This window comes from Chinchilla lanigera, unplaced genomic scaffold (assembly GCF_000276665.1).
Source record: "Chinchilla lanigera isolate Chin_1 unplaced genomic scaffold, ChiLan1.0 scaffold00008, whole genome shotgun sequence".
NCBI lineage: Eukaryota > Metazoa > Chordata > Mammalia > Rodentia > Chinchillidae > Chinchilla > Chinchilla lanigera.
The window spans coordinates 35966946-35992336 of record NW_004955409.1 but is presented as its reverse complement, the minus strand read 5'-3'; the positions used below and the strand labels follow the sequence as shown (position 1 = coordinate 35992336).

At 53.2% G+C, this 25391-nt stretch overlaps 3 protein-coding genes across 4 annotated transcripts in view; 2 read left to right on the top strand and 1 right to left on the bottom strand.

The window, feature by feature from the left end:
• The first annotated feature begins 844 nt into the window (after nucleotides 1-844).
• Ltb4r2 (leukotriene B4 receptor 2) lies at nucleotides 845-2912 on the top strand. The gene is made up of 2 exons (XM_013510397.1): nucleotides 845-932; nucleotides 1513-2912. Exon 2 carries the CDS (start codon nucleotides 1532-1534, stop codon nucleotides 2606-2608), a length of 1077 nt encoding a protein of 358 aa, XP_013365851.1. The 5' UTR covers nucleotides 845-932; nucleotides 1513-1531; the 3' UTR covers nucleotides 2609-2912.
• Ltb4r (leukotriene B4 receptor) lies at nucleotides 845-7580 on the top strand. 2 transcript variants are annotated; one of them, XM_005377016.2, is made up of 2 exons: nucleotides 845-932; nucleotides 6352-7580. In XM_005377016.2, exon 2 carries the CDS (start codon nucleotides 6361-6363, stop codon nucleotides 7402-7404), a length of 1044 nt encoding a protein of 347 aa, XP_005377073.1. In that variant the 5' UTR covers nucleotides 845-932; nucleotides 6352-6360; the 3' UTR covers nucleotides 7405-7580. The 2 variants fall into 2 exon arrangements, with proteins under 2 accessions (XP_005377073.1, XP_005377072.1); XM_005377015.2 differs by lacking the exon at nucleotides 845-932 and adding an exon at nucleotides 4880-5518.
• A 1917-nt stretch (nucleotides 7581-9497) lies between these two features.
• Adcy4 (adenylate cyclase 4) overlaps nucleotides 9498-25391 on the bottom strand; it is a gene marked incomplete in the record, with an annotated part of 16311 nt that continues 417 nt past the window's right edge. Inside the window, 25 exon segments of the mRNA XM_005377013.2 lie at nucleotides 9498-10271; nucleotides 10354-10478; nucleotides 10801-10915; nucleotides 11030-11137; nucleotides 11451-11597; nucleotides 13393-13551; nucleotides 13938-14022; nucleotides 14152-14336; nucleotides 14698-14808; nucleotides 15336-15473; nucleotides 15580-15664; nucleotides 16237-16334; nucleotides 16679-16748; nucleotides 16957-17043; nucleotides 17177-17220; nucleotides 20078-20251; nucleotides 20444-20576; nucleotides 20832-20990; nucleotides 21127-21254; nucleotides 21914-22025; nucleotides 22102-22250; nucleotides 22637-22786; nucleotides 23397-23558; nucleotides 23648-23845; nucleotides 25200-25391. Coding sequence (XP_005377070.1) covers nucleotides 10119-10271; nucleotides 10354-10478; nucleotides 10801-10915; nucleotides 11030-11137; nucleotides 11451-11597; nucleotides 13393-13551; nucleotides 13938-14022; nucleotides 14152-14336; nucleotides 14698-14808; nucleotides 15336-15473; nucleotides 15580-15664; nucleotides 16237-16334; nucleotides 16679-16748; nucleotides 16957-17043; nucleotides 17177-17220; nucleotides 20078-20251; nucleotides 20444-20576; nucleotides 20832-20990; nucleotides 21127-21254; nucleotides 21914-22025; nucleotides 22102-22250; nucleotides 22637-22786; nucleotides 23397-23558; nucleotides 23648-23845; nucleotides 25200-25358 — 3234 coding nt within the window.

Below are 25391 nucleotides of genomic sequence, written 5' to 3'. Positions count from 1 at the left end.
CTGGCCAGGGGCCTTTCTTTTCCTTTTGCCACTCTACCTTCCAGGTCTCTTTCAAGTATCTTCATGTCCAAGCTTTGTCTGACTTCTCCAAGAAGAGAAGCATGCACCCTTTCCTGTCTTCTTTACCCTGGTGTAGCCTTGTCATGTCGTCTTCCCATGGTTGTTATGACTCCCCAACAAAGTCAAGAGCTCCTTATAACTCTGCACTCCTTGTTTTCCCCAGGGCTTGGCACCTTGCCTTAAAAGCTGTTGGGCTAGGAATATAGCTCGGTGGCACAGTGCCTGCATGGCAAGCATGAGGTCCTGAGTTTGAATTCTGGTACCAAAAAAAAAAAAAAAAAAGGTGTCACTGACGACCTAGTGAGAGCCTGGAGAATGGAGGGTGGAGGGCAGGGCCCAGAGCAAGAAGTGGGAGAGGGCGTTCTGGGAACACAGGAAGCAAAGGGGTCAGCAGAGCCGGGAAGCTGAAGACAGGCACAGAAAGAGCAGCTGGAAGAGTGAGTGAATTGTTTGGGTCAGCTTCTGTGCCGGGTACTGGCCAGGCAGGCCAGAGAACACAAGTGCTGCAGAAGGTGGACCGGGAGGACTAGGGCAGAGAGGGAAGGGTGACAGGAGCTGAAGCAAGGCCTAGAGTCAGGCTTCAGCAGGATGCTCCTCCTCCCCTTCATTTCCAGGGCACCTTGTCTGCACCCCTCCAGCTTTACCCTGTTTGCTAGGGAAGCAGGTTTCCACAGGCCTGGGCCTGCTAGTGATGGGAAGGAGTCGCCTGAGGGAGGGGCTCCTGGAGAGGGCCAGGGTGAGCCCCATCTTGTCCCTCCCTCTTCTCACTTCACCCTGTGATAGTCACAGAAGCAGCAGCCTCACCCACTGCTGCTCCAGCTTTCAGCGTGCCCGGGCCTCTTGCAGGCCGCAGCCCTGCCTGCTCCAGATGAGTAAGTAGATCTTTCTGCCTGTGCCCCTTTAAATCCGCTGCCCACTTCTGCCCTGAGGTATAAGGAACGGGCTGGCCCAAGCAGAAGGGGCCAGGCCCGAGGGGTGGAGGTGGGCACCACGAGACCCTGGCATGAGGACTGTGGGCCTGGGTACCGCTGGGGCTCTGGGAAGGTGCCAGGAGGGTAGGAGGTCAGCTGGCTGGGAGCAGGTGATCTGAGTTCTAAGGAGTCAAATTGGTTAAATTGGGGTTTAGGGTCCTTGAAGAACTAAAGGTGCTGGGCGTGGTGGTGCACACCTGTAATCCCAGCACTCGGGAGGCTGAGGCAGGAGGATCACTGTGAGTTCAAGACCAGCCTGGGCTATAAAGTGAGCTCAAGGCCAGCCTGAACTGCATAGCGAGACCCTGTCTCAAAAAAAATAAAAAAATAAAAAAAAACAAAGTAAAGGCTCCTGGAGAGAGGGGGACAGGTTACAGGGCAGTGGAGGGAGGTGCTGGGAGCAGCCCAGTCCCTTCTCACCCAGCACTGTTGGTACACGGCCTCGGCCCCACCCCTCAATGCGCTCTGTGGCCCTTTGTAGCCCCTGTAGGAGATGAAGAATGACCGTCTGCTACAGTCCCCCTGGGAACGAGACGCTGCTGAGCTGGAAGGCCTCGCGGGCCACAGGCTCTGCCTTTCTGCTGCTGGCCGCGCTGCTAGGACTGCCCGGAAATGGCTTCGTGGTGTGGAGCTTGGCGGGCTGGCGGCCCGCACGGGGACGGCCGCTGGCGGCCACGCTTGTGCTGCACCTGGCGCTGGCTGACGGCGCGGTGCTGCTGCTCACGCCGCTATTCGTGGTCTTCCTGGTCCGGCAGACCTGGCCGCTGGGCCAGGCGGGCTGCAAGGCGGTGTACTACGTGTGCGCGCTCAGCATGTACGCCAGCGTGCTGCTCACCAGCCTGCTCAGCCTGCAGCGCTGCCTCGCCGTCACCCGCCCCTTCCTGGCACCCCGGCTGCGCAGCCCGGCCCTGGCCCGCTGCCTGCTGCTGGCAGTATGGCTGGCCGCGCTGCTGCTCGCGGTCCCCGCCGCCGTCTACCGCCACCTCTGGGGCGGCCGCGTGTGCCAGCTGTGCCACCCATCGCCCGCCCACGCCGCTGCGCACCTGAGCCTGGAGACTCTGACTGCCTTCGTGCTTCCTTTTGGGCTGATGCTGGTCTGCTACAGCGTGACTCTGGCGCGGCTGTGGGGAGCCCGCTGGGGCTCCGGGCGGCAAGGTGCGCGGGTGGGCCGGCTGGTGAGCGCCATTGTGCTGTCCTTTGGCTTGCTCTGGGCCCCCTACCACACGGTCAACCTTCTGCAAGCCCTGGCCGCGCTCTCCCCGCCTGAAGGGGCCTTGGCAAGGCTGGGTGGGGCCGGACAGGCAGCGCGGGCTGGAACCACGGCCTTGGCCTTCTTCAGCTCCAGCGTCAACCCGGTGCTCTACGTCTTCACCGCTGGGGACCTGCTGCCTCGGGCTGGTCCTCGTTTCCTCACGCGGCTCTTCGAGGGCTCCTGGGAAGCCCGAGGGGCCAGCCGCTCTAGGGAGGGTACCATGGAGCTCCGAACTACTCCTCGGCTGAAAGTGGTGGGGCAGGTTGGAGGCAATGGAGACCCCGGGGGCGGGCTGAAGAGGGGCAGTCAAGAGTGGGATCCTTGACGCTAAACCCTGCACCGGGCCTGCTCTGCCCTGAAACTTTCCATCCCCCCTGGAATTCACCACTCTGGGGCATTTGGGAATCCTTCTCTGAATACAGTTTGGATTTGGCTGAGCAGGATCATGACACACTTGGGACAGGCCCAGAGTCCTCCAAACTGAGGGATTGTGAGGGTGGATACCCCATGTTAAAAATATCGTGTTCTTGGAGGTTGGCGTGTACCCATGTGCTGGCTGGCATTGCTCATCTGTTTCCAGTAGCTCTTGTGAAATACACGGGAAGCCATCAGATGATGGCTTAAATGTGCTTCCTTTAGTGGTTCATCATGCTTGAAGCCAGCTGCTTCCCAGCTGGGCCATCCCAGGGTGGGACAGTGCAGCCAGCCTTCAGTGGCATTGTGGCCTGTCTTCCCCAGCCTGGGTGGCCTGGTTCCCCTAGATGCATCCATGGAACCACTCTGGAAATAAAGGGAGAAAGAGGAAGGAAAGGTATGGGAGTTTGATGGAGATAGGATGAGATCCATTCTTTGGGGTTTGTAAGAACTGCGTGGGGAAAAAAACTGGTCTGAAAGGGGAAGGTAAATCAATGGGTTTGAAAAGAAGTGTTCCTGCCTGTCTTGTGGTTGGTGCAGTGGGAGAGAGGCACACAAGGAGTGGACGGTGGAGTGGGGGTCTGAGGTCAAAGCCTCACTGACCACTGACTACCCCACTCCTGGGCAAACTTTAAAAAGGTGCCTAGGAGCCAGCCCTTGCTCAGCCTGGGGAAGTTTGGGGATTGGGAATGAGGAGGGGGCACAGTGAATGGCCAGAGTATTTGGAAAACAGGAATAATTTCTCAGGAGGTACCCTTCTTTCTCTTTTTTCTCTGCTAAGTCTTGCTTTCTCCCAAGACTGCTTGCTATTCCTAGCCCCTTCTCCAGTACTTCCTAGTCTCCACTTTTTGGAACCTCTCTCCTGTGCTAGGTCTAAAAACTGTTCTGGATCTTGACACTTCCCAAAATAATATATTTTGGGAATATATTATGAGAATCTTTTCAGGGGGCGTTCACAGGCACACACATAACCAAGGCATCCCATTTAGTCCACAATTTTCTCAGTTGTAGCTCTGAAAAACCCTGTCAGTCCTTCAGTAATCTGAGCTAGCTGGTCACCTGGGTGGTTATTCTGGCCATTGCCCCAGGCTCTGCTTTAGTGACTGCTCAACTGACTGTTCATCATCTCCAGGCAGAGGTGAAGAGAGCAAAGGAAATCTAGGACTCAAGGTCATGCCAGGGTCACCCAAACCGAGGTTGGGGGCTCTGAACCAGGGCATCAGGGAGTATCTTTAGAGTACCTCTTCCTGATGGGGTAAGAAAGGCCTTTTAGAGAAATGAGGTGGGGAACAGCTTCAGAGAGGAGGCAAAATCAGCCAATTTCTGAAGGGGCTTCTGGTTCACCATGGCACTCTTACCTGGAAGCTTCTATCCCTAAACAAAGGTTTCTTTTTGTCCTGGTGCTTGAGGCAAAGGTTCAGTAGCTTCCTCTGTCACATATTCCCCAGCTTACATACCCCTTGTGGTCAGAAAGTCCTTCCTCAACCCACCCTCAGTTCTTGCTGCGGTTTCAGCCCATTTCTTTTCATCATATCCTCTGCCTGACAGTTACTGGGTCAAATCTGCTCTGGCTTTTCTCAGTGCAGGGCAAGTGGGGGAGCTGAAAAATGTAAGGGACTTCAGTGGCCATCATTATATCCTGCATCTTTCCTGTGAAGTGGCAGGGTTGAAAGCGAAGCAGGAGGGCTTATGGTAGACAGAGGAAGGGATTCTTAGTGCTTAGCTTCCTCAGGAGACTTCAAGGAAGAAAGACAACTTTCCATACAGGGAGGGAGAGGAGTGACACATTGGAGGCTGCTTTCTTTCCACACTCCTGGATTCTTAATATGAGGCATCACTACCCCTGTGCCCTTGCTTCTCAGGCTCAGCTCAGCCTCTACTTCCTTTGCCTGTCAAAGGTCGAACTGGACCACCTAAGGCTGGGGAACGTAGGTGCTGATCTCCTTGCCCAGCACTCGGTGCCTAAATCTAAACTCAGCAGGGTGACCACATGGGCAAGCACAGGGTGAGGCGATGCGAGAAGGGGCAGACATTAGCACCCTGTGGGATACTACAGCCACTTAGACATTGGCTTCTACCAAAGAGAGCGGAGAACTTGTTGCTCTGGAGTAGAATCAATCCTTTTAAGTATGGGGGGAGTGGAGTTGCAAGGAGATGCCCTCCTCCCCCACAGCCCTGATCGTGGTTTGAACTGAAGCCAAGAATAAAGTGCTGTCCCTTTTGGTTTACTGACATGCTCTCTTTAAATCATGATGTTATCGAGCCCTATACCCAGGCCCAGAACCTAATCATGGCTTCAATTTACACTTCCCATTAATCTAAAGATCTATAGTATACACACATTTTATGTGAAATATAAAGGAAAATTAGTCTTGGATACCAGTATTCTAGCCTCTCATTTTATGCCCTCCAGTTTTTTCCCTCCTCCTCCTATGATACAACTCAGTACTTTGTTCATTTTGCCAGTCTAGACCTGTATCTTGAGACCACACCCCAGCCAACTCACTCTCCACACCCCTTTCCTCTCATTGCCCCTTCCAGGGCTCTTCTCATTTGGCCCCACCTGGCTGGGCTGCCTGGAACAGAAAGACTATCCCCTCCTAGTGAAGGGAGGAGTGGGGGGTTCAGCTCCACCCGCAGGAAGATGCAACTTCCCCCTCCCCTGCTCTGTGGAACTTCCTCTCTGGCCAACTTAGCTGACAGCACCCAGACCCAGGGCCAATCCCCTGGCACTGAGACAGATCGAGTGATCTGCTGTACCACCTAGCCCTGACCTTGGGATTGCCACCAGCTTCCAACCGGTGTCTGGCAAAACTTGTATGTAAGTACCCTAGGAGTGGGGATGGTAGTGGTGGGGGACCAGGCACAGCTGTGAAAGGAGGTGCTGAGGAATCTCCAAAGAAAACATGACCACTATAAAAGGAATTGGGAGGATTTGCCCTCAAAGCCGTCCAGTCACTTTTCCCAACCCTTTTGTTCCTGGTCTACCCTGGTGTCCTTGAGGAGAGTGGGTAGGTGATTGGAAGAAGTCGGTGGGACTGAGGGGCTAAAGGCTGGGCCAGGGGCAGAGGAGTGAACCTTTCAGAGGGTGTACCTTTGGTGAGGAAAGTCTCCCAGTTTGATTCTGGATTTGGGGGCCCTTATCTATTTGGGGAAAGATCTGGAAACGGTGTTGTTATTGTTGCTGCTGCTACTGCTTCTGTTGTGCTGCTGCTGGATATTTTGCAATTAGGTCTGTGGGCAGGAAGGGGCCCCACAGCCCAGTAAGGAAACTATCTTTGTACTCAGCTAGATCCCCCTTTCCCCTGCCCCCCTACTGGGGATTGAGCCAGGGTCTTCGCATTGAATAACATCCCCAGCCCTTTTTCATTTCTTATTTTGAGACAGGGTCTCACTAAGTTAGTTACCTGGGCTGGGCATTAACTTGCAATCCTCTCTGCATCTCTGCCTCCCAGAGTGCTGGCATTACAGGTGTGTGCCACCGTGCCAGGCCCAGGTTGCCTGAAGACAGGTCAGTTGACTTGTGGTGGTTGTAACATATTTTGGAGAGGACTCTGATGCTTCTGAGCTTGGAGACAAGTCAGAGTAGTCAGGCTAGGTGTGCCCTGGGCTTTGGCTTCTACCCTCATACATGTATCCACCCTCACTCTCCAGGTCCTTGTGATGGACACGAACACTACAACTCGTGCAGCCCCCTCCTCAGGAGGTGACACTTTCATACATCTGTTGGCTATGATCCTGTTGTCTGTGTCGCTGGCTCTGGGGCTTCCTGGCAACACCTTTGTGGTGTGGAGCATCCTGAAAAGGATGCGGAAGCGATCAGTCACTGCCCTGATGGTGCTGAACCTGGCCCTGGCTGACTTGGCCGTGCTGCTCACCGCTCCCTTTTTCCTACACTACCTGGCCCGGCGCACCTGGAGTTTTAAACTGGCTGGCTGCCGCCTGTGCCACTATATCTGTGGAGTCAGCATGTACGCCAGTGTCCTGCTCATCACAGCCATGAGTCTGGATCGCTCCCTGGCGGTGGCCAGTCCCTTTCTGTCCCAGAAGGTGCGCACCAAGGCGGCTGCTCGGTGGCTGCTGGCAGGCATCTGGGTGGCATCCTGCCTGCTGGCCACGCCAGTCCTCGCGTTCCGCACGGTGAAGGAGTTGAAGGAGGTGGTGGTGTGCATCACAGCGTACCCGAGCGACAGGCACAGGGCCTTTCATCTGTTCTTCGAGGCCTTCACGGGATTCGTGGTGCCCTTCCTGGTGGTGGTGGGCAGCTACTCCGACATCAGCAGACGGCTGCGGCTGCGGCGCTTCCGTCGCAGCCGCCGCACCGGCCGCCTAGTGGCGCTCATCATCCTGGCCTTCGCGGCTTTCTGGCTGCCCTACCACGTGGTGGACCTGGTCGAGGGGAGCCGCGCTCTGGCCGGGACGCTGGCCCAGTCCGAGAGGCAGCTGTTCAGAGCCCGCTCCGTGTGCATCGCACTGGCCTTCCTGAGCAGCAGCGTGAACCCACTCCTGTACGCGTGCGCAGGCGGCAGCCTGCTGCGCTCGGCCGGCGTGGGCTTCGTGGCCAAGCTGCTGGAGGCCACCGGCTCCGAGGCGTTCAGCACCCGCCGCGGGGGCACCCTGGCTCAGACTGTGAAGGGCGCCCCCACGGCTCCAGAGACTGGCACCGGTGAAAGCCTGGACGCTCTCAAGCAAAGCGAATCAGACTAGACCTGGTACGAGGACACTCAATTTCCTCCTAGCGGAGCACCCCACACTTTCTAACCTAATTCAGTTCTGTACTGGGAGGAGAACGGGCGTGGGCAGCGGAGTGGAGAAGAAGGAGGAGGAGTGGGGCAAATGAGGGCAGAGAGAGAGAAAGAGAGAGAGAGAGAGAGACAGAGACAGAGAGAGACAGAGACAGAGACAGGGGTACAGAGGGAGAGGGACAGAGAGAGACAGAGACAGAGAGACAGACACAGAGAGAGACAGAGGGAGGGGGACAGAGAGAGAGAGACAGAGAAACAGACGCAGAGAGAGGGGGACAGAGACAGAGACAGAGAGACAGAGAGAAACATAAAGAGAGGGGGAGAGAGAGAGAGAAAGAGAATGAGAGAATATGAATTAATATGTTACTTCAGGCAGCTTTTTCAATTAAAACCAAAGTGCAAAATTGGTCAACTCTGAGTGGGGTGTGTATGTTGCAGCATTACCCTGGGGGATGGGTTGAGAGGGATGGCCTTTAGTTTTCTATGATGCACAATTTTTAAAAGATCACAAAAGTTGACACAGACCCCCACCCCCACCCCCACCCCAGGTGACTTGGAGGTAGGTGATCTCTGCAGATTCCACTCAGAAAAGGTCTACAGGCTTTTATAGGCATCTCCAGTTGTCAAGGAAGACCATGCATGTGGGCTCATTACTCCTCACTCAAGTCCCAGGAGACCTGAGAAGACAGCTCTACTGTAAATCATCTTCCCTGAAACCTGCAGTATGTACCCCTGTTAGATGACTCCAGCTTCCTGCCTGTAATTTGCACTGTGTCAGCAGCAGATATTCTAGGGCAGTGACGGTGAACCACTTAGAGCTTTCAATGATACTAACAGCCCGCTGTGGCACTTGTGCCATGGATCTGGCACCACTGCTCTAGGGGATTTCCTTTCTCCACTCCATCTCCCACGGAGGCCTCACAGAAGACCCAAGTCATCGGATCTTATCTCCTAGAACTGTGCACATAAGCATCTGTCAGCCCTCACCACACACGCTGGCACAGGGTGGGGGCAAGGGCCCTTGTGGCCAGGGTAACCCCCAGGAAACAAAGATTCCTGAAAGTGAGAAGGATGAGTCATTCACTCCTAGGTGTGTCTTGTCTCAGAGAACCCTAGTCCAGCTTTGCTTTGACGTTTTAGGAAGATGGCAGCAGCAGTGGCAGTAAAGTACTGTTTGGATCTTTTCCATAAAAACAAGAAAAGAAACAGAAACTAGGACAGCAAAAACCAAAAGTCCTTGTGTAACATTTACAACAAACCTAGCATATCAAGACATTGCCCATGGACCCCAAACAGTAGCTGAGAATGAAGGTCAGTGTTTCAAGACCCATATACTATATCACCATCTGCACAAGAGGAGCAGAAGCAGGGCAGGCCCTCCGATGGGCATCAGAACAAGAAAGCCCCCAAGTTCTCTACAAGTCTTTACTAGAAAGCCTAGTGGGCCAATCCAAGAACAACAGTAGAACCATGGTTTATTTCCCAGGCCACTCACTCATTCTCTATAGCAGGTACATAATAAGTAGTTATTTAGTGTTTGAATGAGTAAAAGTCAAATGACATTTCTGGAGATTTCTTCCAGTATTTCTGGTTAGGTTATAGAGAGCCCTTCCTGGTCCTCATCACAGCGTAGGAAGTTTATATTTGTGATCCCATGAAAAGTTACTGGAATTCTAGGGAGTTAATGCCAGTCTACCACTTCCAGTGCAACCCACAGCAAGAATAAAGACACTAAGGCATATCTGTAGTTATGGGGAGCCAAGGGGTCCTAAGTTCAGCCACAGTGATGGCCATCTGGAACAAAGGCCCTGACCCAAGGCTGAACCAGAGTTTAATTAATAATTAAATTTATTAATTAATTCAAGGAGAGGAGTGGCTTGAGGATGACTGACTGTGAGAATGGCAGGAAGTATGTGAGTGCTGTGAGCTGGGCTAGGTAGGAGGCCCGAAATCACCCCTGCAATATGCAGAGAGAAGGATGTGCAGAAAGAGTAATCTGCATCACACAACTGAGATAGTATCTAATGTTTTGGGGTCAGTGCTTCAGCTCTGATGTGTAATCTTTCAAGCCCCAGGAAGTCATAGCCTCTATCTCGAGGCTCAGTCCCAGCCGACAGCATGGAGCATTGGCCCTACATCCCTCCTCGTCCCAGCTCACACAAGGGAACAATTGTGGGTCTGGGGAAACATGCCTGTACCCTGGCAGGACTGATATAGATTGCTTAAAGCCAATTGGAGGGATAAGGAAAAGTCCTAGACAGTTCTGTACATATCAATACATGGAAATAGGGTCAGGTTCAGCCAAAATGGAGACAATTGCTCCTCCTTTAGGGAAAGTTACCCAGGTGGTCCTCTACACAAGGTGACAGCAAAGGACGTAATCCTTGTTTTGAGTTATGGCTAAAATTCTGTATGATTCTATGATGTGCAACATACTAGAATCAAGTTAAGAGGTAGATAGGGAGGCTTAAGAAGTCTTCTTCTAAGCTTGTGAAAAGAATCGCTTCCAACACACTCAAGTGCACGCATGCACACATGCACACACATGTACACATTCAGTTTGACCTGGGAAGAAACCATCCTGTTGAGGGGTAAGGAGATGGTGATTCCCAGCTACATTGGCAGCTTCTGACTTAGCTCCAGACATCCCAGAGGATCTTAGGAGGGGTAGGAATCTCAGCTTAGAGTGGCTGAGGGAGGTCCGGTTCGTGTTAAGTCTGTGTTCAGGAAGTAGGTGCAGAGCTGTCCTTTGCCTTTAACCTTGATGACACCTCGACTGTAGCACGTATAGCCCAGGGACTGCAGGGCTTGGGCTGTTTCCTCAGTTACCTGCAATTGGAAGGTTGTAAGGCTGATGGCGATAGCCCTATCCTTGTCCCCTTCCCCCATTCCTCCAGTGTATCTCCCTCACCTGGATCTTGCCAAGGACTCCTGTGCTCTCCATGCGACTGGCTACATTCACTGTGTTGCCCCAGATATCATACTGTGGCTTCTGAGCCCCGATCACTCCGGCCACCACTGGTCCGTGGTTCAACCCTGACAAAGGATGTGATGAGGAGAAGCCCTTACAAGAGGAACTTTGAAGAGGAAGTGAGGAAGAGGAAGTGAGATGAACTGGAGAGAAGGAAGGGTCAAGGGAGCCTTAAACGAGAAGGATCCCTGGAGTGGAGGAATGTGGCTTAGGGAAGGGAAGGAATGAACCTCTTAGCTCTCGGCCCAGCAGTTTCATGCCTCATCCAAATGAGTAAGTATGGAGAGCGGGGTGCAGGGGTAATCTGGAGAGCAGCTTACAAGGGACTTGGAGTGGGGAAACTGAGAAGATGAGATATCACATTGCCTTCGTGGGAGGGGGACTCACCCACACGCAGTCGGAAGTTGTTGAATGAGTGCTTGTTGATGACATCCAGCTTAGACCCCAGGGCCACTGCAAATTCCACCATGGTGCCAAGGTGGCTGCAGCTTCGCTCAGCATCCTGGTAAAGGGCCCGCCGCCAGGATGGGCCAATGAGGGCACGAGAATAAGTCCTACTTGTGAGCCCACCAATGAGAGCATGGGGACGAATCGTAAGGAAGGAAGGGTATTGTACCTGTTGCGCATCTTGTCCAGAGGTGGCATTTAAACCTGTGGCTGCCATGTAGGTACTGCCAATGGTTTTGATCTTCTCTACTCCACTGAACTTGGGCTTGGAGAGAAGCTGTACAGAGAGCAGGCTTTGTTCCCAGTCTCTCTCGCTCGATTCCCTTTCCCTCACCCAGAAGCTCAGCCCAAGGCCTTAGGAGGCTAAAGGACAAGGCTCCAGGGTTGAAGCTGGCAGTAGGAAGGAGAGAGTTGGCAGTGGGTGGTGTTGTTGGAGAGAATAGAGCTGGGGCATTGGAGAAGCAGAGGGAATGAGGGGGTGGTGGTGGATAGGAATGGCTTCATGGACAGGACAGCAAAGTGGAAAGAGGGACTGGTGGGAAACTCTAGAGCCCAGGACGTAGGGTCTGGGATACCCTTGGAGTTGTCACCTCATCAAAATCAGCAATTATCTCATTGAGCAGTCGCAGACACTCTAGCCCCTCATGGTTGATGTTGGATTCAGAATAAAACTCCTTAAAGTCTGGGACTGAGGCGAAGAGCACACAAACACACTCATAGGACTGGTGGTAGAGGTCCTAGGGGAGGGAGAGACAGGAGGAGGGGCGTATGTCATGTGTTCCACATTTCAGAGGCCTTCCTCCTGTACCCACATTCCTAGTTTCTTTGTTCAAGAAGGCTAGAAAGGAGGAAGAGAGGTAGGACCTGGTTACCCGCAGGATGTGATTCAGGAGTCTAAAATTTTGTGTCATTGTGACTCTGAGGACAGAGATTTGGGGTCAGGATCACCTCACAGCTAAATGAAGGGACTCACTCCTGGAGTTGGGATCCTATCAGTGGGAATTAGTTTTAAATCCTCTCACTGTTGAAATGTGTCATATCACATCAGTTTGTAAAGACAGGAATAACAAATAAAGCAACAATAGGGAGTAAGTACAAGACAAAGGGAAAATAAGGATAACAGGATAAAGTAGAATCAGATCTGAGGGTGCTCACACAACGGGTGCCACAAAGTCCTTGCTAGTCCTGGATTCTGGATGTAAGTTTTCTAACAGCCAATATGAAAAGAGAAACAGGATCAGTTACAAGAGAAGAAACTAGAAGTAGAGCTACTTTTGATCTTGAGAGCTGGGAAGAGGCAAGAGCATCATAAGGCTGTGAAATAGCTCCTGAACTCCTTCTTTTAATACCTCCTAGTCTAAGACAAAAGCATTTCCACAGTACACAGAGCCAAGTAGTGGTGGTATAAAAAGATGGTGCAACAATGTGGCAAGTATCTGTGGGTGACTTTTTACGGGTGATTCACTATAGCCAGACTTTTGAGGCTCTAGAGTAGCATCATCCAATAGAAATTTCTGCAATGGTGGAAACATTCTATGTAGATGTACTGCCAGATACTGTGGCTACTAGTCACATTTGTCTGTGCACGTGAAATGTAGCTAGCACTGGGGATTGGACCCAGGGCCTTCACCCTGAGATACATCCCCAGCCTTTTTTATATTTTATTTTGAAACAGGGTCTCACAAGGTTTCTAAGTTGTCCAGGCTGGGCTCCAACTTGCAGTCTTCCAGCTCAGTCTCCTGGAATGCTGAAATTATAGGCAAGCACCACCACATCCAGGTGAATTTTAAAACTTTAATTAACTTAAAGTTGTCTGGCGTGGTAGTGCACACCTATAACCCCAGCACTCTGGAGGCTAAGCAGGAGGATCGTTGCGAGTTCAAGACCAGCCTGGACTACAAAGTGAGCTCAAGGCCAGCCTGAACTGCACAGTGAGACCCTGTCTCAAAAAGACAAAAAAAAAAAAAAAAAAAAAAAAAAAAAAAATTAAATTTAAGTGACCATATGTGGTTCATGGCATATTGGATAGTGCAGGTCTAGGGAGAAAGGTAGGCTGTATCTTTTTTGTTTGTCTGTTTTTGTTTTTTTGAGACAGGGTCTTGCTATGTATTTCAGACTGGCCTTGAACTCACTATGTACCCCAGGCTGGCCTCGAACTCAAGGCAGTACCCCTGCCTTAGCCTTCCAAGTGCTGGGATTTCAGGCATGTGCCACTATGCCTGGCTGGTAGACTGTGTCTTGTAGAAAACTCCATCAACACTGACCAAGCTTCTGAAAGTTACGGAATAGTCATGAGTTGGAGGAAAAAAACCTCTTCTTCCAAGTAAGAATTTGAAATACAGAGATTCTACACTCACTAAAGACAGAGACCAAAATCTTGTGAAAATAGAAGCATCTGTCAGGGGCAAGGACTTCAGCAGCTGACTGACCCACTGGTGTAGAGTCCAAAGAGGATGGACTAAGGGCCAAGACTTTCATACAAATGTAGTCCCTATGGCCCCTGCGGCTCAGGATTCAGGGATCAGGAGTCACCTCATTGCGCCGGTTCTGGCCAATGAACTGCGGGGCCACATGTGCAGGAAGCACATTCTCCAAGAGCAGCCGGGTCAGGTTCTCCATCGTCTCTGTCTCCTCCCGCTCCTGCCGCAGTTTCTTCTTCCACAGGAAGTCCAGGCGGCAGTAATATTCATTCTGGGAGGGCCATGGAGAGAGTGCAGGGAAGCCCCAGCTCCTGAATGTTTGTACCCCGACTGCATAATGTCTGAACACACTCCACACCCAGTGTGGAGAAAAGGCGTCTAGGGCTGGAAATGGCCAACTAGATTCAAAGTAGGGTGTACGGAACTGGCAGCAGTGTTTCATTTAAGCATGGCCTTCTCAGATTTGGGGGTAGGAGGATAGATAGGCAGAGTGGGGAGTGAAGGAGCAAGAAAGGGGGCAGGAAAGCTTGCTTAGAAGTTCCCAGTGAGCACACCACTTGAATTCAACGCTGGTGAGGAGAAAGACCAAGTCTCCAATAGGGGCTCCGGCTCCCCTGTTCACAGGGAGGTGCTGCAGGGCTGAGGTGTGTGGCTTACCTGCCGAGCCAGGACAAGCAGGGTGAAGAAGAAGACGAAGAAGGAGATAGCTCCCATCAACTTTGGTTCCTTCAGGACTCCTGGCCTGAAGAGGCCATAGATCAGAGTTGTCCCTTGCTCTGTTCCTTCCTGCTGGCCTCTACGCTGCCCCTAGTGCCCAAGTAACCCTCACTGCCCCTCCTCTCCCACCCTTCTGTCCAGTGGCCATACGCACCTGGAGTCCAAGTGGCCTAGATAAAGGTGGGCGATGAGGCAGTCTGACAGCCAGGCGTGGGAGTGCAGGAAGATGGAGCAGGAAGCTGCCAGCCACAGCAGGAGCATCACCAGCTTCAGTTCAAAGCTCATGTGCAGAAAAAGGGAGCAGGAGAGGAAACCCAGCACACAGCAGTGCATGGAGTACTGTGGGGTCAGGCAAGGGGTCAGGAGTGGGCATGTCCCACAGGCAGGCGTCGAAGGACACCTGTGAGCTCCCACCGTGTCCCTCCTGGAGCCCTGGGCTTGTTTGGAGACAGGAGACATCATTCACACAAACACACACTGGATGTGATTTATGTCTGTCCCAGTCCACTTGTTTATTTTTTATTTTATTTTTATTTTTATTTTTTGGTACTGGGAATCAAACTCAGGACCTTGTTCTTGTTAGGCAGGCGCTTATGCCGCTGAACTACATCCCCAGCCCAGGATGGGTATTTTTCAACTCATGGTAGGGCGCTGAAGACGGGCCTGGGGAAGGAGATCCAGGGGTGCAAGTGATACTTACAGGGACACTGATGAGAGGCAGCGACCCAGGCAGCTCCCAGGACAGGTTGAAATCCACAGAGGACATACTGGGGGCCGGGAAAGGGCAGTTTGCTGATGCTGGTAAGAAGAACTGCAGAAGGAGGTGAGAGGCTGAGGAGGCAGACAGCTCCTTGACACCATGGTGGCTTTATCTGGGTTTTGGCTGACCTAGGGATGAGTTAGGGCCAGACTCCTACAAAGGGGTGGATTCTGCTACTTCGAGTTGGTGAGGGAGCCTCAGCCTGCATCCTCACTGTGAAGAGGGACTGTAAGGCGGCGCTATGAGCACCATCTGCCTGGATCTTGTCAGCCATTTAACTTCTCTGGGCCTTAGCTTCCTCTTCTGGCTAGGGATGACCCGGGTGCTTCTCAGGGACAAAATTCTAGGAATGATTATACATTCTGTTATTTATTTCAGCCAAGGAATCTAAGTAACAAATATCTGCCTACATAGGAAAGGGATGGGAAGGACATCCATCACAACGTTATTCACAATGAGTCTGTGCAGATGATAGATTGTGGGAGACTTTTTTTTCTTTATATTTGTACAACATTCCCAGCCTCCCTTGGCCTTAATCTAGCTGCCCTTCCAGGTACAGGGATCCCGTTTGCCCTCACCAGGCTGGCAATGGCCATAGTGAAGACGAGGAGGATGGTGGCAGTGCCCAGGGCTACTCGAAGTCCAGGTTGTGTGGCCACTAGGCCAGACAGTGCAGGCAGCCAGTGCAGCATCTTGGGACCTCTCTGGATACACCACTGTGGAGGAAGCATGTGTGTCTTAGCCATGGGCTGAGGGATCTTCTTCAGCCCAGGTCATAGGCAGGGCCCCAGCTCACCACTTCTACCTCCCAGCTCGCCTTACCGTCAGGTGCTCTGAGAAGCAGATGAAGAGAAGGAGAAGGAAGAGGAGGAAAGTGATGCTGTAAGTAAGGGCCAGAGCTGGGGGCCTGCGGAAAGATAAGGAGGCTGTGCTGAGGTAGGACAGGGTGCGCTGCGGGAGTGTACTATGCCGTCTGGGTGGGAGCTGCCAGGCAGAGTGGTGGGGATCCAGATTAGCTGCTGATGGGGTCCGAGCTAATCATTAGAGTCTGATGTTTTTGGAGAGCTTAAGGGAAGTATTTGGGTGGATCAGAAACCATTAAAGTAGGAACAACATCTGGGGCTCATAAGAGTGGCTACAGCTGCACTAGACTAATCTCTGGGCTAAAGCTCTTGAACTCAGCTGAGTTTTGAAAAGAGACCTTCACAGAAGAGATGGGAGTAGGGACCTAGTCTAAGCTCACCTGGGCCTCTCAGTGGGAGCACAGGCTCCTTTACGGGGCTGTTGTTACACCGAAAGAGACAGGCACGCGGACGTGCATAACAGTATTATAGTGAAGACTGTGCAACGCACTTCCTCCGTGGGCAAGTGCCCAAAGCTAAGGGGGTGGGCAAAAGAAGACCATGTGGCTCAGGGGCCAGGAAGGGCAAGGGGAGCCACGGAGGAGAGCCGGGTGCTCCCTGCCCAGTGTGCCCTTACCTGTTTGTCACCAGCATTTGGATGATGAAGTTGGACACAAAAACCAAGAAGGCGCAGGCTGTATAGTATTTGAAGGCAGGGAGTGCAGAGAACCGATACTAGAAGGGAAGGAAAGGGTAGGCAGAGACAGGCCGTGTGCTCTGCTCATTGCCCTAAACGTGTCAAACGGAGGGAAGTGGTGGGTTCCCCAGCCTCAATGCCCCACCCTTCACAGTTCCGTGTAGCCCCTACCAGTTCTCCAAGGAGCTCGCCCTGCTCACCACCACTAACTCAATGTATGGGATGACTTGCCTGTCTGGCAGAGACCCAAGGCCCTTGTTCCAAGCTCAAAAATTGAGCAGACCAGAGGCGGGGAAGGACATACAAGGCCTGATCCCTCTCCTAGGCGTAGGAACTGAAGCTGGGAAATCCTTTTGTGTCCCCTCCACCCCCGCCAGCCCACCTGTTTCTCCATCTCCTTCTCTCTGAAGTACAGTGTCAGTAAGTTGAAGTCCTTCGACTGCTTCCACTGTCTGATGAGAAGTGAGGGGTGGTAACACCAGAGAGGTCGTGGTGGGACAGGCCAGCACAGGAGGAGGCCAGAGAAAGGACAGGAGGAGGGACCAGGTGGGTCTTCCCTCTAGAACAGCCCTTCACTTCCCTCCCAGGCCTTGGGGGAGCATCACCCTTCCCCCACCACATGACTCCTCAGAACCTTCTGGCCCTCTTTGTTTTCCGTACTTCTGAGAATTGAGCTGTTCGATGACCTGGAAGAACTTGGCATCCCCGGTGTCCAGCTCATCATCTAGTCCCCGGGGGGTCCGGCTCCTGTGCAGTAACAACCAAGCCTGTCATCAGGGGGACCCTCAAAAGCATCTGGGCAAGCAGAGCAGTCCCCCAGGAAGGATGGAGACAGGTCACCCAGTCAGCCACACTGTCTGGGTGGCTCCTATCTTCTTACCGGTCCAGGCTCCACTGGGGGCTGAAGGAAGCCAGGGCCTTCTCCTGTCAGGAGAACACACGGGAGGGGACGGTGAGTGTTGCCTCACAGTGAAGCAACCGTGCACAGCGTGGTCTGCATATGTCCTTGGCCTTGGGCATTTGATCCAGATATTTCTTCTGCTTCTGATGACTTCTGTCTCTCCCCTACCAAACCCAATCTGCCCTTGAAGTAGAAATTCAAACCCTGTTTCCTCCTTAAAGTTTCTTCCTAGCTCTACAGATTCCCAGGGTCTTTCTATCCTTTATTTCCTCATTGCTTCAATCACTTAATTGGGGTTCCTTTATCTTCTATATGCCATGACTCATCTTCCCTGAAGGCTGCACTAATCGGATGTGAGGGCGATCTGGCTGTGACATCTGTCACCACATTGGCTGCCAGCACTGATTTGGCTGATCTGGCTGCCTATGTAGGTGTCTCCTTCCCTCACCAACCCATGTTTGTCCCTCCTGAAGCTGTACGTGTAGTCAAAGAGGATGACCTTCACTGATGCAGAAGGACCATTTCCTCGGTCAAGGGTATATGAGTGGCTGTACTCCCCTGCTAGAACCTCCAAACTCTCAAGAGTGCACAAACTCCAAAGACAAAGACTTTCCCATCACCCTGGATGCCCAAAAGTCTGGTTTAAATTGAAGTGATAATGTAGAATATTCTGACTCCCCTCTGGCCTTCATGAGGTCAGCCACACTGAGCTGAGAGGTGGCAGGAGTAGACAAGAAGGGACAGGGAAGAAAGGGGAAAAGGAGGGAAATCATTCTGATTAGTCATTCTCTCCTTTGCCCAGTAGGAAAACACAGCCCAGGCAGAAGTGAGCAGTAAACCAGCTGCTGCGGGAGAGTGAAGTTCTGTGGACCACAGGCCAGAAGTGTGCTGGCCATTTCTCCTGCTGCCGTTGGTTCATGTGAAGGAAGTGGGGTCACAAGGTCTCATCATCCCCAAATCAGAACCTAGTGTATGGGAGGAGGCATGGAGGGGGAGTGGTAGGTGCTCAGTACGGACCGAGCTATGCATCCATGCCCAGGCCTAACTTTTTTTTCAAACTACCTACTATCCCCTCACTGTATAAGTTGAAGGCAGGGAAAAATATTGTATTCACTTCTGCCTTCTCAAGAAGTAGTCTAGTATTTGCCATAAAGTATGATGCTCAAAAAAGTGAAGGGGTGCTGGGGTGCTGGGGTTCTGGGGCTATAGTTCAAGGGTTGCCTCACATGCCTGAGGCCCTGGGTTTGATCCCCAGCACTGAAAAAAAAGTGGAGGGAATGGATAGATGAACAGTACACACCAGCACAAGCACTGCTCCCCTACTCCAAAGTTCCCACCATTTAAGAGTAGGTTGATGGTGATTCTCAAGATTTCATTTGATTAAGTCCCTAGAACTTCAGGGGCTTAGAAGTAGAATTCTTGGGGGCTGGGGATTTAGCTCAGCGGCACAGCGCCTGCCCAGCAAGCGCAAGGTCGTGAGTTCAATCCCCGGTACCGGAAAAAAACCAAACCAAACCAAACCAAACCAAACCAAACCAAACAAAACCAAACAAAACAAACAAACAAAAAAAAAGAAGTAGAATTCTTCGGCTGCTGAGGTCCTACTTCAGGAGATAGCTTTGAACAGGGGTGACTGCTCCTGCTGCCTTATACTTCCAGGCCTGCACACCAGTGGGAGAGCAGCAGGATGTCTGGCATGGGCTCCGGTAGGCATCTCTACCACAGGAATTGTCCCCAAGGTCACCTCACAGTGCTTGTAGTGCCTGGGCTTGTAGCAACCCCACCCCCACCCTGAGGGCTCAGCCCATACCGGTCAGCAGGGCCTTGGAGTTTTCCTTCCTCTCCTTCCTGCCAGTTTAACCCTCTGACCCCTATCCAGTCCTCCCCTGCACCACTGCTGCCAGTGTCACCTCACTGTTCACTGACCTCTGGCTTTCTTTTCTGCTAGATAGGAGTGGAGGGGGGTGGAACACAGAAAGGGGACTCTGAGACTTCCCATCAGTCCCAGGGGTCTATCCAGTCAAGAAGACTCTGGGAAGACTTGCAGAAATGCGATGGGGATTGTTGAGCAGATTTCAGGAAGGCTGGGTAAGATGGGGGACAACCGGCTAAGGGGGTAGGACCTGATTAACCCTGTGCACATCTTTAGGAACATGACCTGGCCCCTGCAGGAGGGAGTTCTGGCAGCTCATCACTGAGCATCAACTTGAAGAGCCTGCTTGTGGCAGAGATCTAGGATCTTCCACCAGCTAGGGGGTCACTGTGTACATCAAGGCACTGCACATAGGATCTGACAGTAACTAGCCCTGCTCTAGATTCACCTACACAAGGGCTAGCCTCCCCTCTATCTGGTCTGCTAATGGTGACTTCCTTTTTCAAGGCCCTGTGTGATTTTCACTTGTATCACACTGTATCCACACCTAAAGGCTGAGGGCTGGAGGCAACAACTACCTTTCCTCCTCTTCCCACTTTCCCAATTCTAACAGGGATTGAGGGAAAGCATGCAGTTACAGGAACTGAATTAAATAGACATTTCCTGATGGGACAGGTATGCAGTGCTGGAGTCAGAATCAGGAGGAAGTGGAGTCTACTACTTTGGGTGTCAGGAAAGGGGAGACTGAGGAGCAACAGACATGGTGTCTATGGGGATCCTGCATCTTCTCTGAGGTGAGTGCAGAGAGCAGTGAACTTTGCTTTCTCTGCAAGGAAGAGCAAAGAGGAGGCTGAACCCATGACTGGGCTGACCAGACAGTTCAGGACCTGGGGATGTCACAAATACTCATGACTCACTGATGAGTCGGGGAAGCTGGGAGTGGAGCCAGAGGACAATGAGGGTTGGTTTACTCTAAGTGTGGGGGTTTATAACAGAGGTTCACATACCGGGAGAGGAGTAGAGGTGGACACTGGACTGTCTATGTGGCTCAGGTGGGCAAAAGGCTTGGCTGCACCCCAGGACTCCAGGTAGCGGGTCATCAGGAGTGATGGGCGCATCTTGTGGCCCTCCAGAGAGAACAGTAACCCTCCTGTGGTGCCCTTCTCATCCTCTTCCTCAGCCTGGGGCATATGAAGTCCGAGAGTAAAGATCACAGATCCTTCCCCTGGCCCCCCATATCCCTTAGAGGCTTGTGCCTCCTGCCTGCCCACTGGGACCTAGAAACTCAATCTCTAGCAAACCAGAAGCGAACAGGCCTGCAGACATGGGTGGTTTGTATGGGTCAGTCTGTCTGGTCTGGGCTGGGCTGTTACCCGAGGATCAATGACCAGGTATGTAGGCTCCCCCAGCTCCCGAAGGTATGGGTCTCGGTGTTCCATGGCTGCGTCCTCCACAGCATAGGCCCCTGCCAGCAGGGTGAGGGTAGCCCCTGTGATGTGCACCCGCCTGGAAGGGGGGAACAGTAGGAGTTGGCAAGGAAGTCCTCTGGACCCCTCACTTCTTTTGAAGAGCACTTCTTGAAGTGTGATTTAAGGAAGGATCTGTGTTACAGGGGGTGCCTCCCAGCTCCCCTCCCTGTACCCCAGAATCTCCCTGAGCCCCACGCAGGGTTGTACTAATTTTAAGTAACTACAAAAGGGTGGCATTAGGTGGCAGGTCTAATTGGCTCCTGTGGTGGTTGCCTGGGGCCCCAGGTCTCACCCTGGCACACCGCTCGCCTCCATGTGGTTGGCCAGTGTGACGTCATGGGACCAGACATCATACTGCCACTTCTGCAGCCCAATGACTCCACAAAGCACACTGCCAGAGTGCACGCCCACACGCATGTTGATGTCCACACCAGTGGCTGCCCGCAGTTTCCTGAGCACAGTGTGTGGGGGAAAATTTGAGTCCTGCTGTAAGCCCTGTCTATGAGACATGCCTCTTCTTCTCCAGGAGGATTCTATCCCCTACCTGCCCTCCCCCATATCCATCCATCCATCCCACAGGAGCTGACCTGATGGCGCGGCACATGTCCAGCCCCATGCGCACGCAGTTGACGGCATGGTCTGGCAAGGAGAGTGGTAATCCGGAGACGCAGTAGTAGCAGTCCCCCAGGATTTTGATCCGCATGCACTCGTGCTCCTGGGAGTGTGTGTGTGGGTGTGTAGAGGAACCTGGTTAGAAGCCAGAGGGGTAGGAGGGAGTTGGGAAAGTGGGGAGCAAGAGTGGTAATCCTGAAGAACTTCCAAGGCTGGGAATGTCTAGGTCAGATCTAGGGACTCCCTTAACTTGGTATGGGGGTGACTGAAGCGTCCCCTGTGGATATCTTCTCAGAAGGGATTCTCAAGGGCTGGGGTATCTGTGGCTCTCCCCAGTTTTGGCACATGCATTTGTACACACACTTGGAAGTAGTCTAGGACTGAGGGGCCTGGAGGGGGATCCCAAAATGGGTTGCACTCCTGGGGTTTGAGTAGGTGTTGAGCTGTATGTGCAGAAGGCGGAAATTTCTCTTGGAAGAGCCTTTCCAGGTTGGAGCACCTGACTATGTCTCTAGATTTTGGATGCAATGTCTTGAGACACCTGTGCTGGAGCATATTTAGGGGCACCATAGCTGGGACATTGGTGGAGGTGTCGAGAAGTCTCTCCACATTTGAAGAGCATGTGAGCAGCTCATACTGGGAACGTTTGAGAGGGTTTCCCACTCCCACTAGGGTCTCAGCAGACAGGAGCTCTCCATGGAAGGGGCTCCCCAGGATGGGGTGTTTGAGAGTCCATGGGTGGAGAGGAAGGCCCCCTCTGACCTTGGCGATCTGGTCAAACTTGCCGAAGAGCTCATTGAGCATGAGCACCAGCTCCTTTGGGGAGCACTCGCTGGCCAGCCGTGTGAAGCCCACGATGTCAGCATACAGCACACTGCGCAGGGCAGACCTTGTTAACGGTGTCAGGACCTCAGTCCACAGCCCTCCCCTCTGGTCACCCTTCCTCATACCTGACTCCTTGGTGCCTCTTCACATAGAGGCTGTGGAAGTTATTGGTGTTCTCTGGCTGTGACCCCTGTCCAGCCTGCAGCCGTGCCATGATCTCTGCTTTCATCTCTCGGGCCAGGTAGGCAGGAAGGATGGACAAGAGAAGGTGTTCCTGGAGAAGGTCACTGTGAGCACCACCTCTCCCATACTCAGCCCTCCAGACTACCCAGGAGCCCACACACTGCTGCCTCCCAGTGTACTCCCCTCAGGCCTGCCTGTTCCAGCACCCCATCCCTTCCTGATCACCGTTAGGGACTTAATGCTCTGTACCAGCACCCGAATTAGAGTGCTTCACTTAATATAATGTCTTGAAGTGCTTTGAGCCTAGCGACAACCTTCCGAGTTGGTTGGGCAATAATCACATTTTATACAAAAGAGGAAACACCCTGGAAGTTCAAGTAACTTGTTCAGAGTCACTGGGCTTGTGAAAGAGCCCAGGCATAATGTAAACAATTCTCTCTGAGCAGGGGTCCAGGCTGCCTCCCAGGCCCAGCTGACCTGGTGCTTTTTCTCTGTGTCCAGTCTCCGGCGAGAGTGCAGGGAGCTCAGTGCTTCCCGGAAGGTGGCGCGCAGCGCACGCTCCATCAGCGCCTTGTGGTAGGCTCCCACCACATTCCCACACAGGAACAGCACTGCATTCGCTGCCAACTGTGGGAGAGGGCCGGCTTCAGAGGGAGCAGGACCAGGGCAGGGTGTCTGGGCTGTAGCTGAAGTTGTTTTCCAGACTGGGCTGGGGTGGGTCTGGCTCTACAGTTAGGGATCCAGGCATCTCAGGGGAAGTGGTGCCACACTGTGAGGTTCCCAGAGTGTCTCCCTCCCAGCACTCTCTGCTCTAGACTCTTGGCTGCTGGGCCAATGTGGTGTCTTAGGTCTGGAAGTCTTTACAATTTGCACATGCCTTTCCTCTGCCTGGAATCCCACTTCACCATCCTCATCTGCTGCCTCCAGCATAGCTGTACAAAACTACTCAAGTCCTGATTTTCATTCTCTGAAGTTTCCATTATCTGCTTCGGCCTCCACACCCTTTTTCTCTTGGTGAACTATGACCCCCTTCCCTGTGGGCCCAGGGCCCTCTTCTGGCATCAGGAGGCACGACATTGCCCTGGTGTACCAGTGGCAAGAGGGCATTGCCCAGGTCCATGTGTCTGGGTCCTGCACCCGCTGTAGCACTCAACCTTACAGTCATAACTCAGTAAATGCTCAGAGGAACTGCAGCAGAGCAGGCCCAGGGCACTGCCTGTACTACCTGCATGCTTACCTGTGGCAGCAGTGCAGGTCGGGAGTCCGGCTGTGGCCCAAGATAGAGCCCGAGGACCAGCAAGTGTGAGAGTGAGGAGGTGAGGCCTGCGGCGGCAGCTTCCCACATGCCCAAGGGCAGCATGGCATACACAGTGAAGATGATGAAGAGGAAAAAGGACACCTGGGGTAGGCGCAGAAAGATGAAGGCCCACGCAGCACAGCACTGGCCTGGGTGCTGACTCCCCCACTCCTTGCCGCCATCCCTCTTACCTGGTCCCAGGCACTCACAACGCCCCCAGTAAACAGGAATCCCTGGCCTAGAGCCAGCAATGCAGCCCACACGAGGCCAGACAGTGGTCGTGTCCAGCGCTGCAGTCGCTGCTCACGGGAAGCGAGGCCCAGCAGCAGCAAGAAGCCGCCCAAAGCACATAACACGGTGGTAAGGAAGCCGGGGTCTGAGGTCAGCTCCTGTGGGGCAGAGGCGTGTGGGGTGAACTGCATGGGAGCTCAGGGTGCTTAATCAAGATGAGGAGAAACCAGTTAGATAGAAGGAGAGTAAGCAGCTCCCTGGACATTTCTGAAAAATGTCTCAAACCCAAACATGAGAAGGAAGCACAGCACTTCCGTTCACCATGCATATTAAGTTGCACCATGAGAAACTGCAAGCCGGGCAGGGTGGTACACACCTGTGATCCCAACACTCTGGGCAGCAGAGTGCCCCTGGGTTTGATCCCTGGATGGCTGGGGATGTACCTTCAACAACAAGGCCCTAGTTCAATCCTTAGTACCGGGGGGGGCGGGGGGGGGGAAAGACTGTATCTTTTTGTTTTAATCAGCCACGTTGGCAGTGTCATATGGTTCAATCTAGTATCTCGCTTGCATGCTGCGGTGAAACCTGGGAGTTACAGAATAGCCAGTTTTGATCCCGTATCGGCTATCTGTAAAAACATGGTCTTTCCACAGTTTTAACTGTCAGACCGGAATTATGGCACCCGCCTGGTGTCCGGAAGCAAGCAAACGACTTTAGCTCACAAGATGACACTAAGGAATGAATGTCACCAAGTCAGGATAAACTTGGGGTGGCGGGCGGGGGGCGTAACTAGAGGCTTCTGGGGCAGCGCGCAGCAGCTCTTGAACAGCAGGGGGCGCTCCTCCTCTGCACCTTCCGAGCAGCCAAGGCAGGGGTTCCGCCACCTGCATCTGCTCGGGCAAATCCCCCGACTGCTCCTGCCCTTTGTCCCCCCCTTTTTCCGGACTTTGGGTGGAGCAACAAGGCCTAGCCACACCCATCTGATTTTCCCACCTTGCCTCCAAGCAGTGAAAAGAAAGCTAGGAGCAGGACACGTCCAGCTACGGAATTGAAGACCTTCCTCCTCCTCAAAGAGGGCCTGAAAATGGATTGATTTGGGGTCTCGCTGAGAGCCAACCGAAGGGGCCTTCTGGGACTCTGTGGGTACAACCGCCCCACGTTGCCAAAGAGGGAGAAAAAAGCAGGAAACGAATTCCCACAGGGGCTCCAGTAGAATTTCCCCTCTGGAAAATGGGAAAATCTGGTGGTGGAGTCAGTGTTCTAGAACCGGTGGACGCAGAAACTTCGGAGGTCTGTTAGGGCCGGGAGGGAAAAGAGAAGCATCCGGGCCCGGAGAGCGATGCCCGCGGGGCAGAGACTGCCCGGGGTCCCAGCAGCTGGAGCCAGCAGCTGGAGCAGGGCTCCGCGCTGCTTCGCTGGCTCTCAGAAAAGAAAACACGGGAAGGAAAACCCTAAACCCGGATCCCGAAAACGCCCCGGGCAGAGACCCCGCCCCGCCCGCCGCGCGCTCACCCTGCCGCTGGCCCAGGCCACGGCGAGCAGCGCCAGGAGCGCGCACAGCACGACGGCGAGCAGCAGCAGCAGCAGCGGGTACTGCTGGCTCAGGCTGTAGTAGGTCTCGTAGAAGAGGTCCTCGCTGGGCGCCGGCCGGGCGCTGCAGAGGCGGGCCATGGTCTCCGCCGCCCTGGCCGCGGGCCTGGCGCG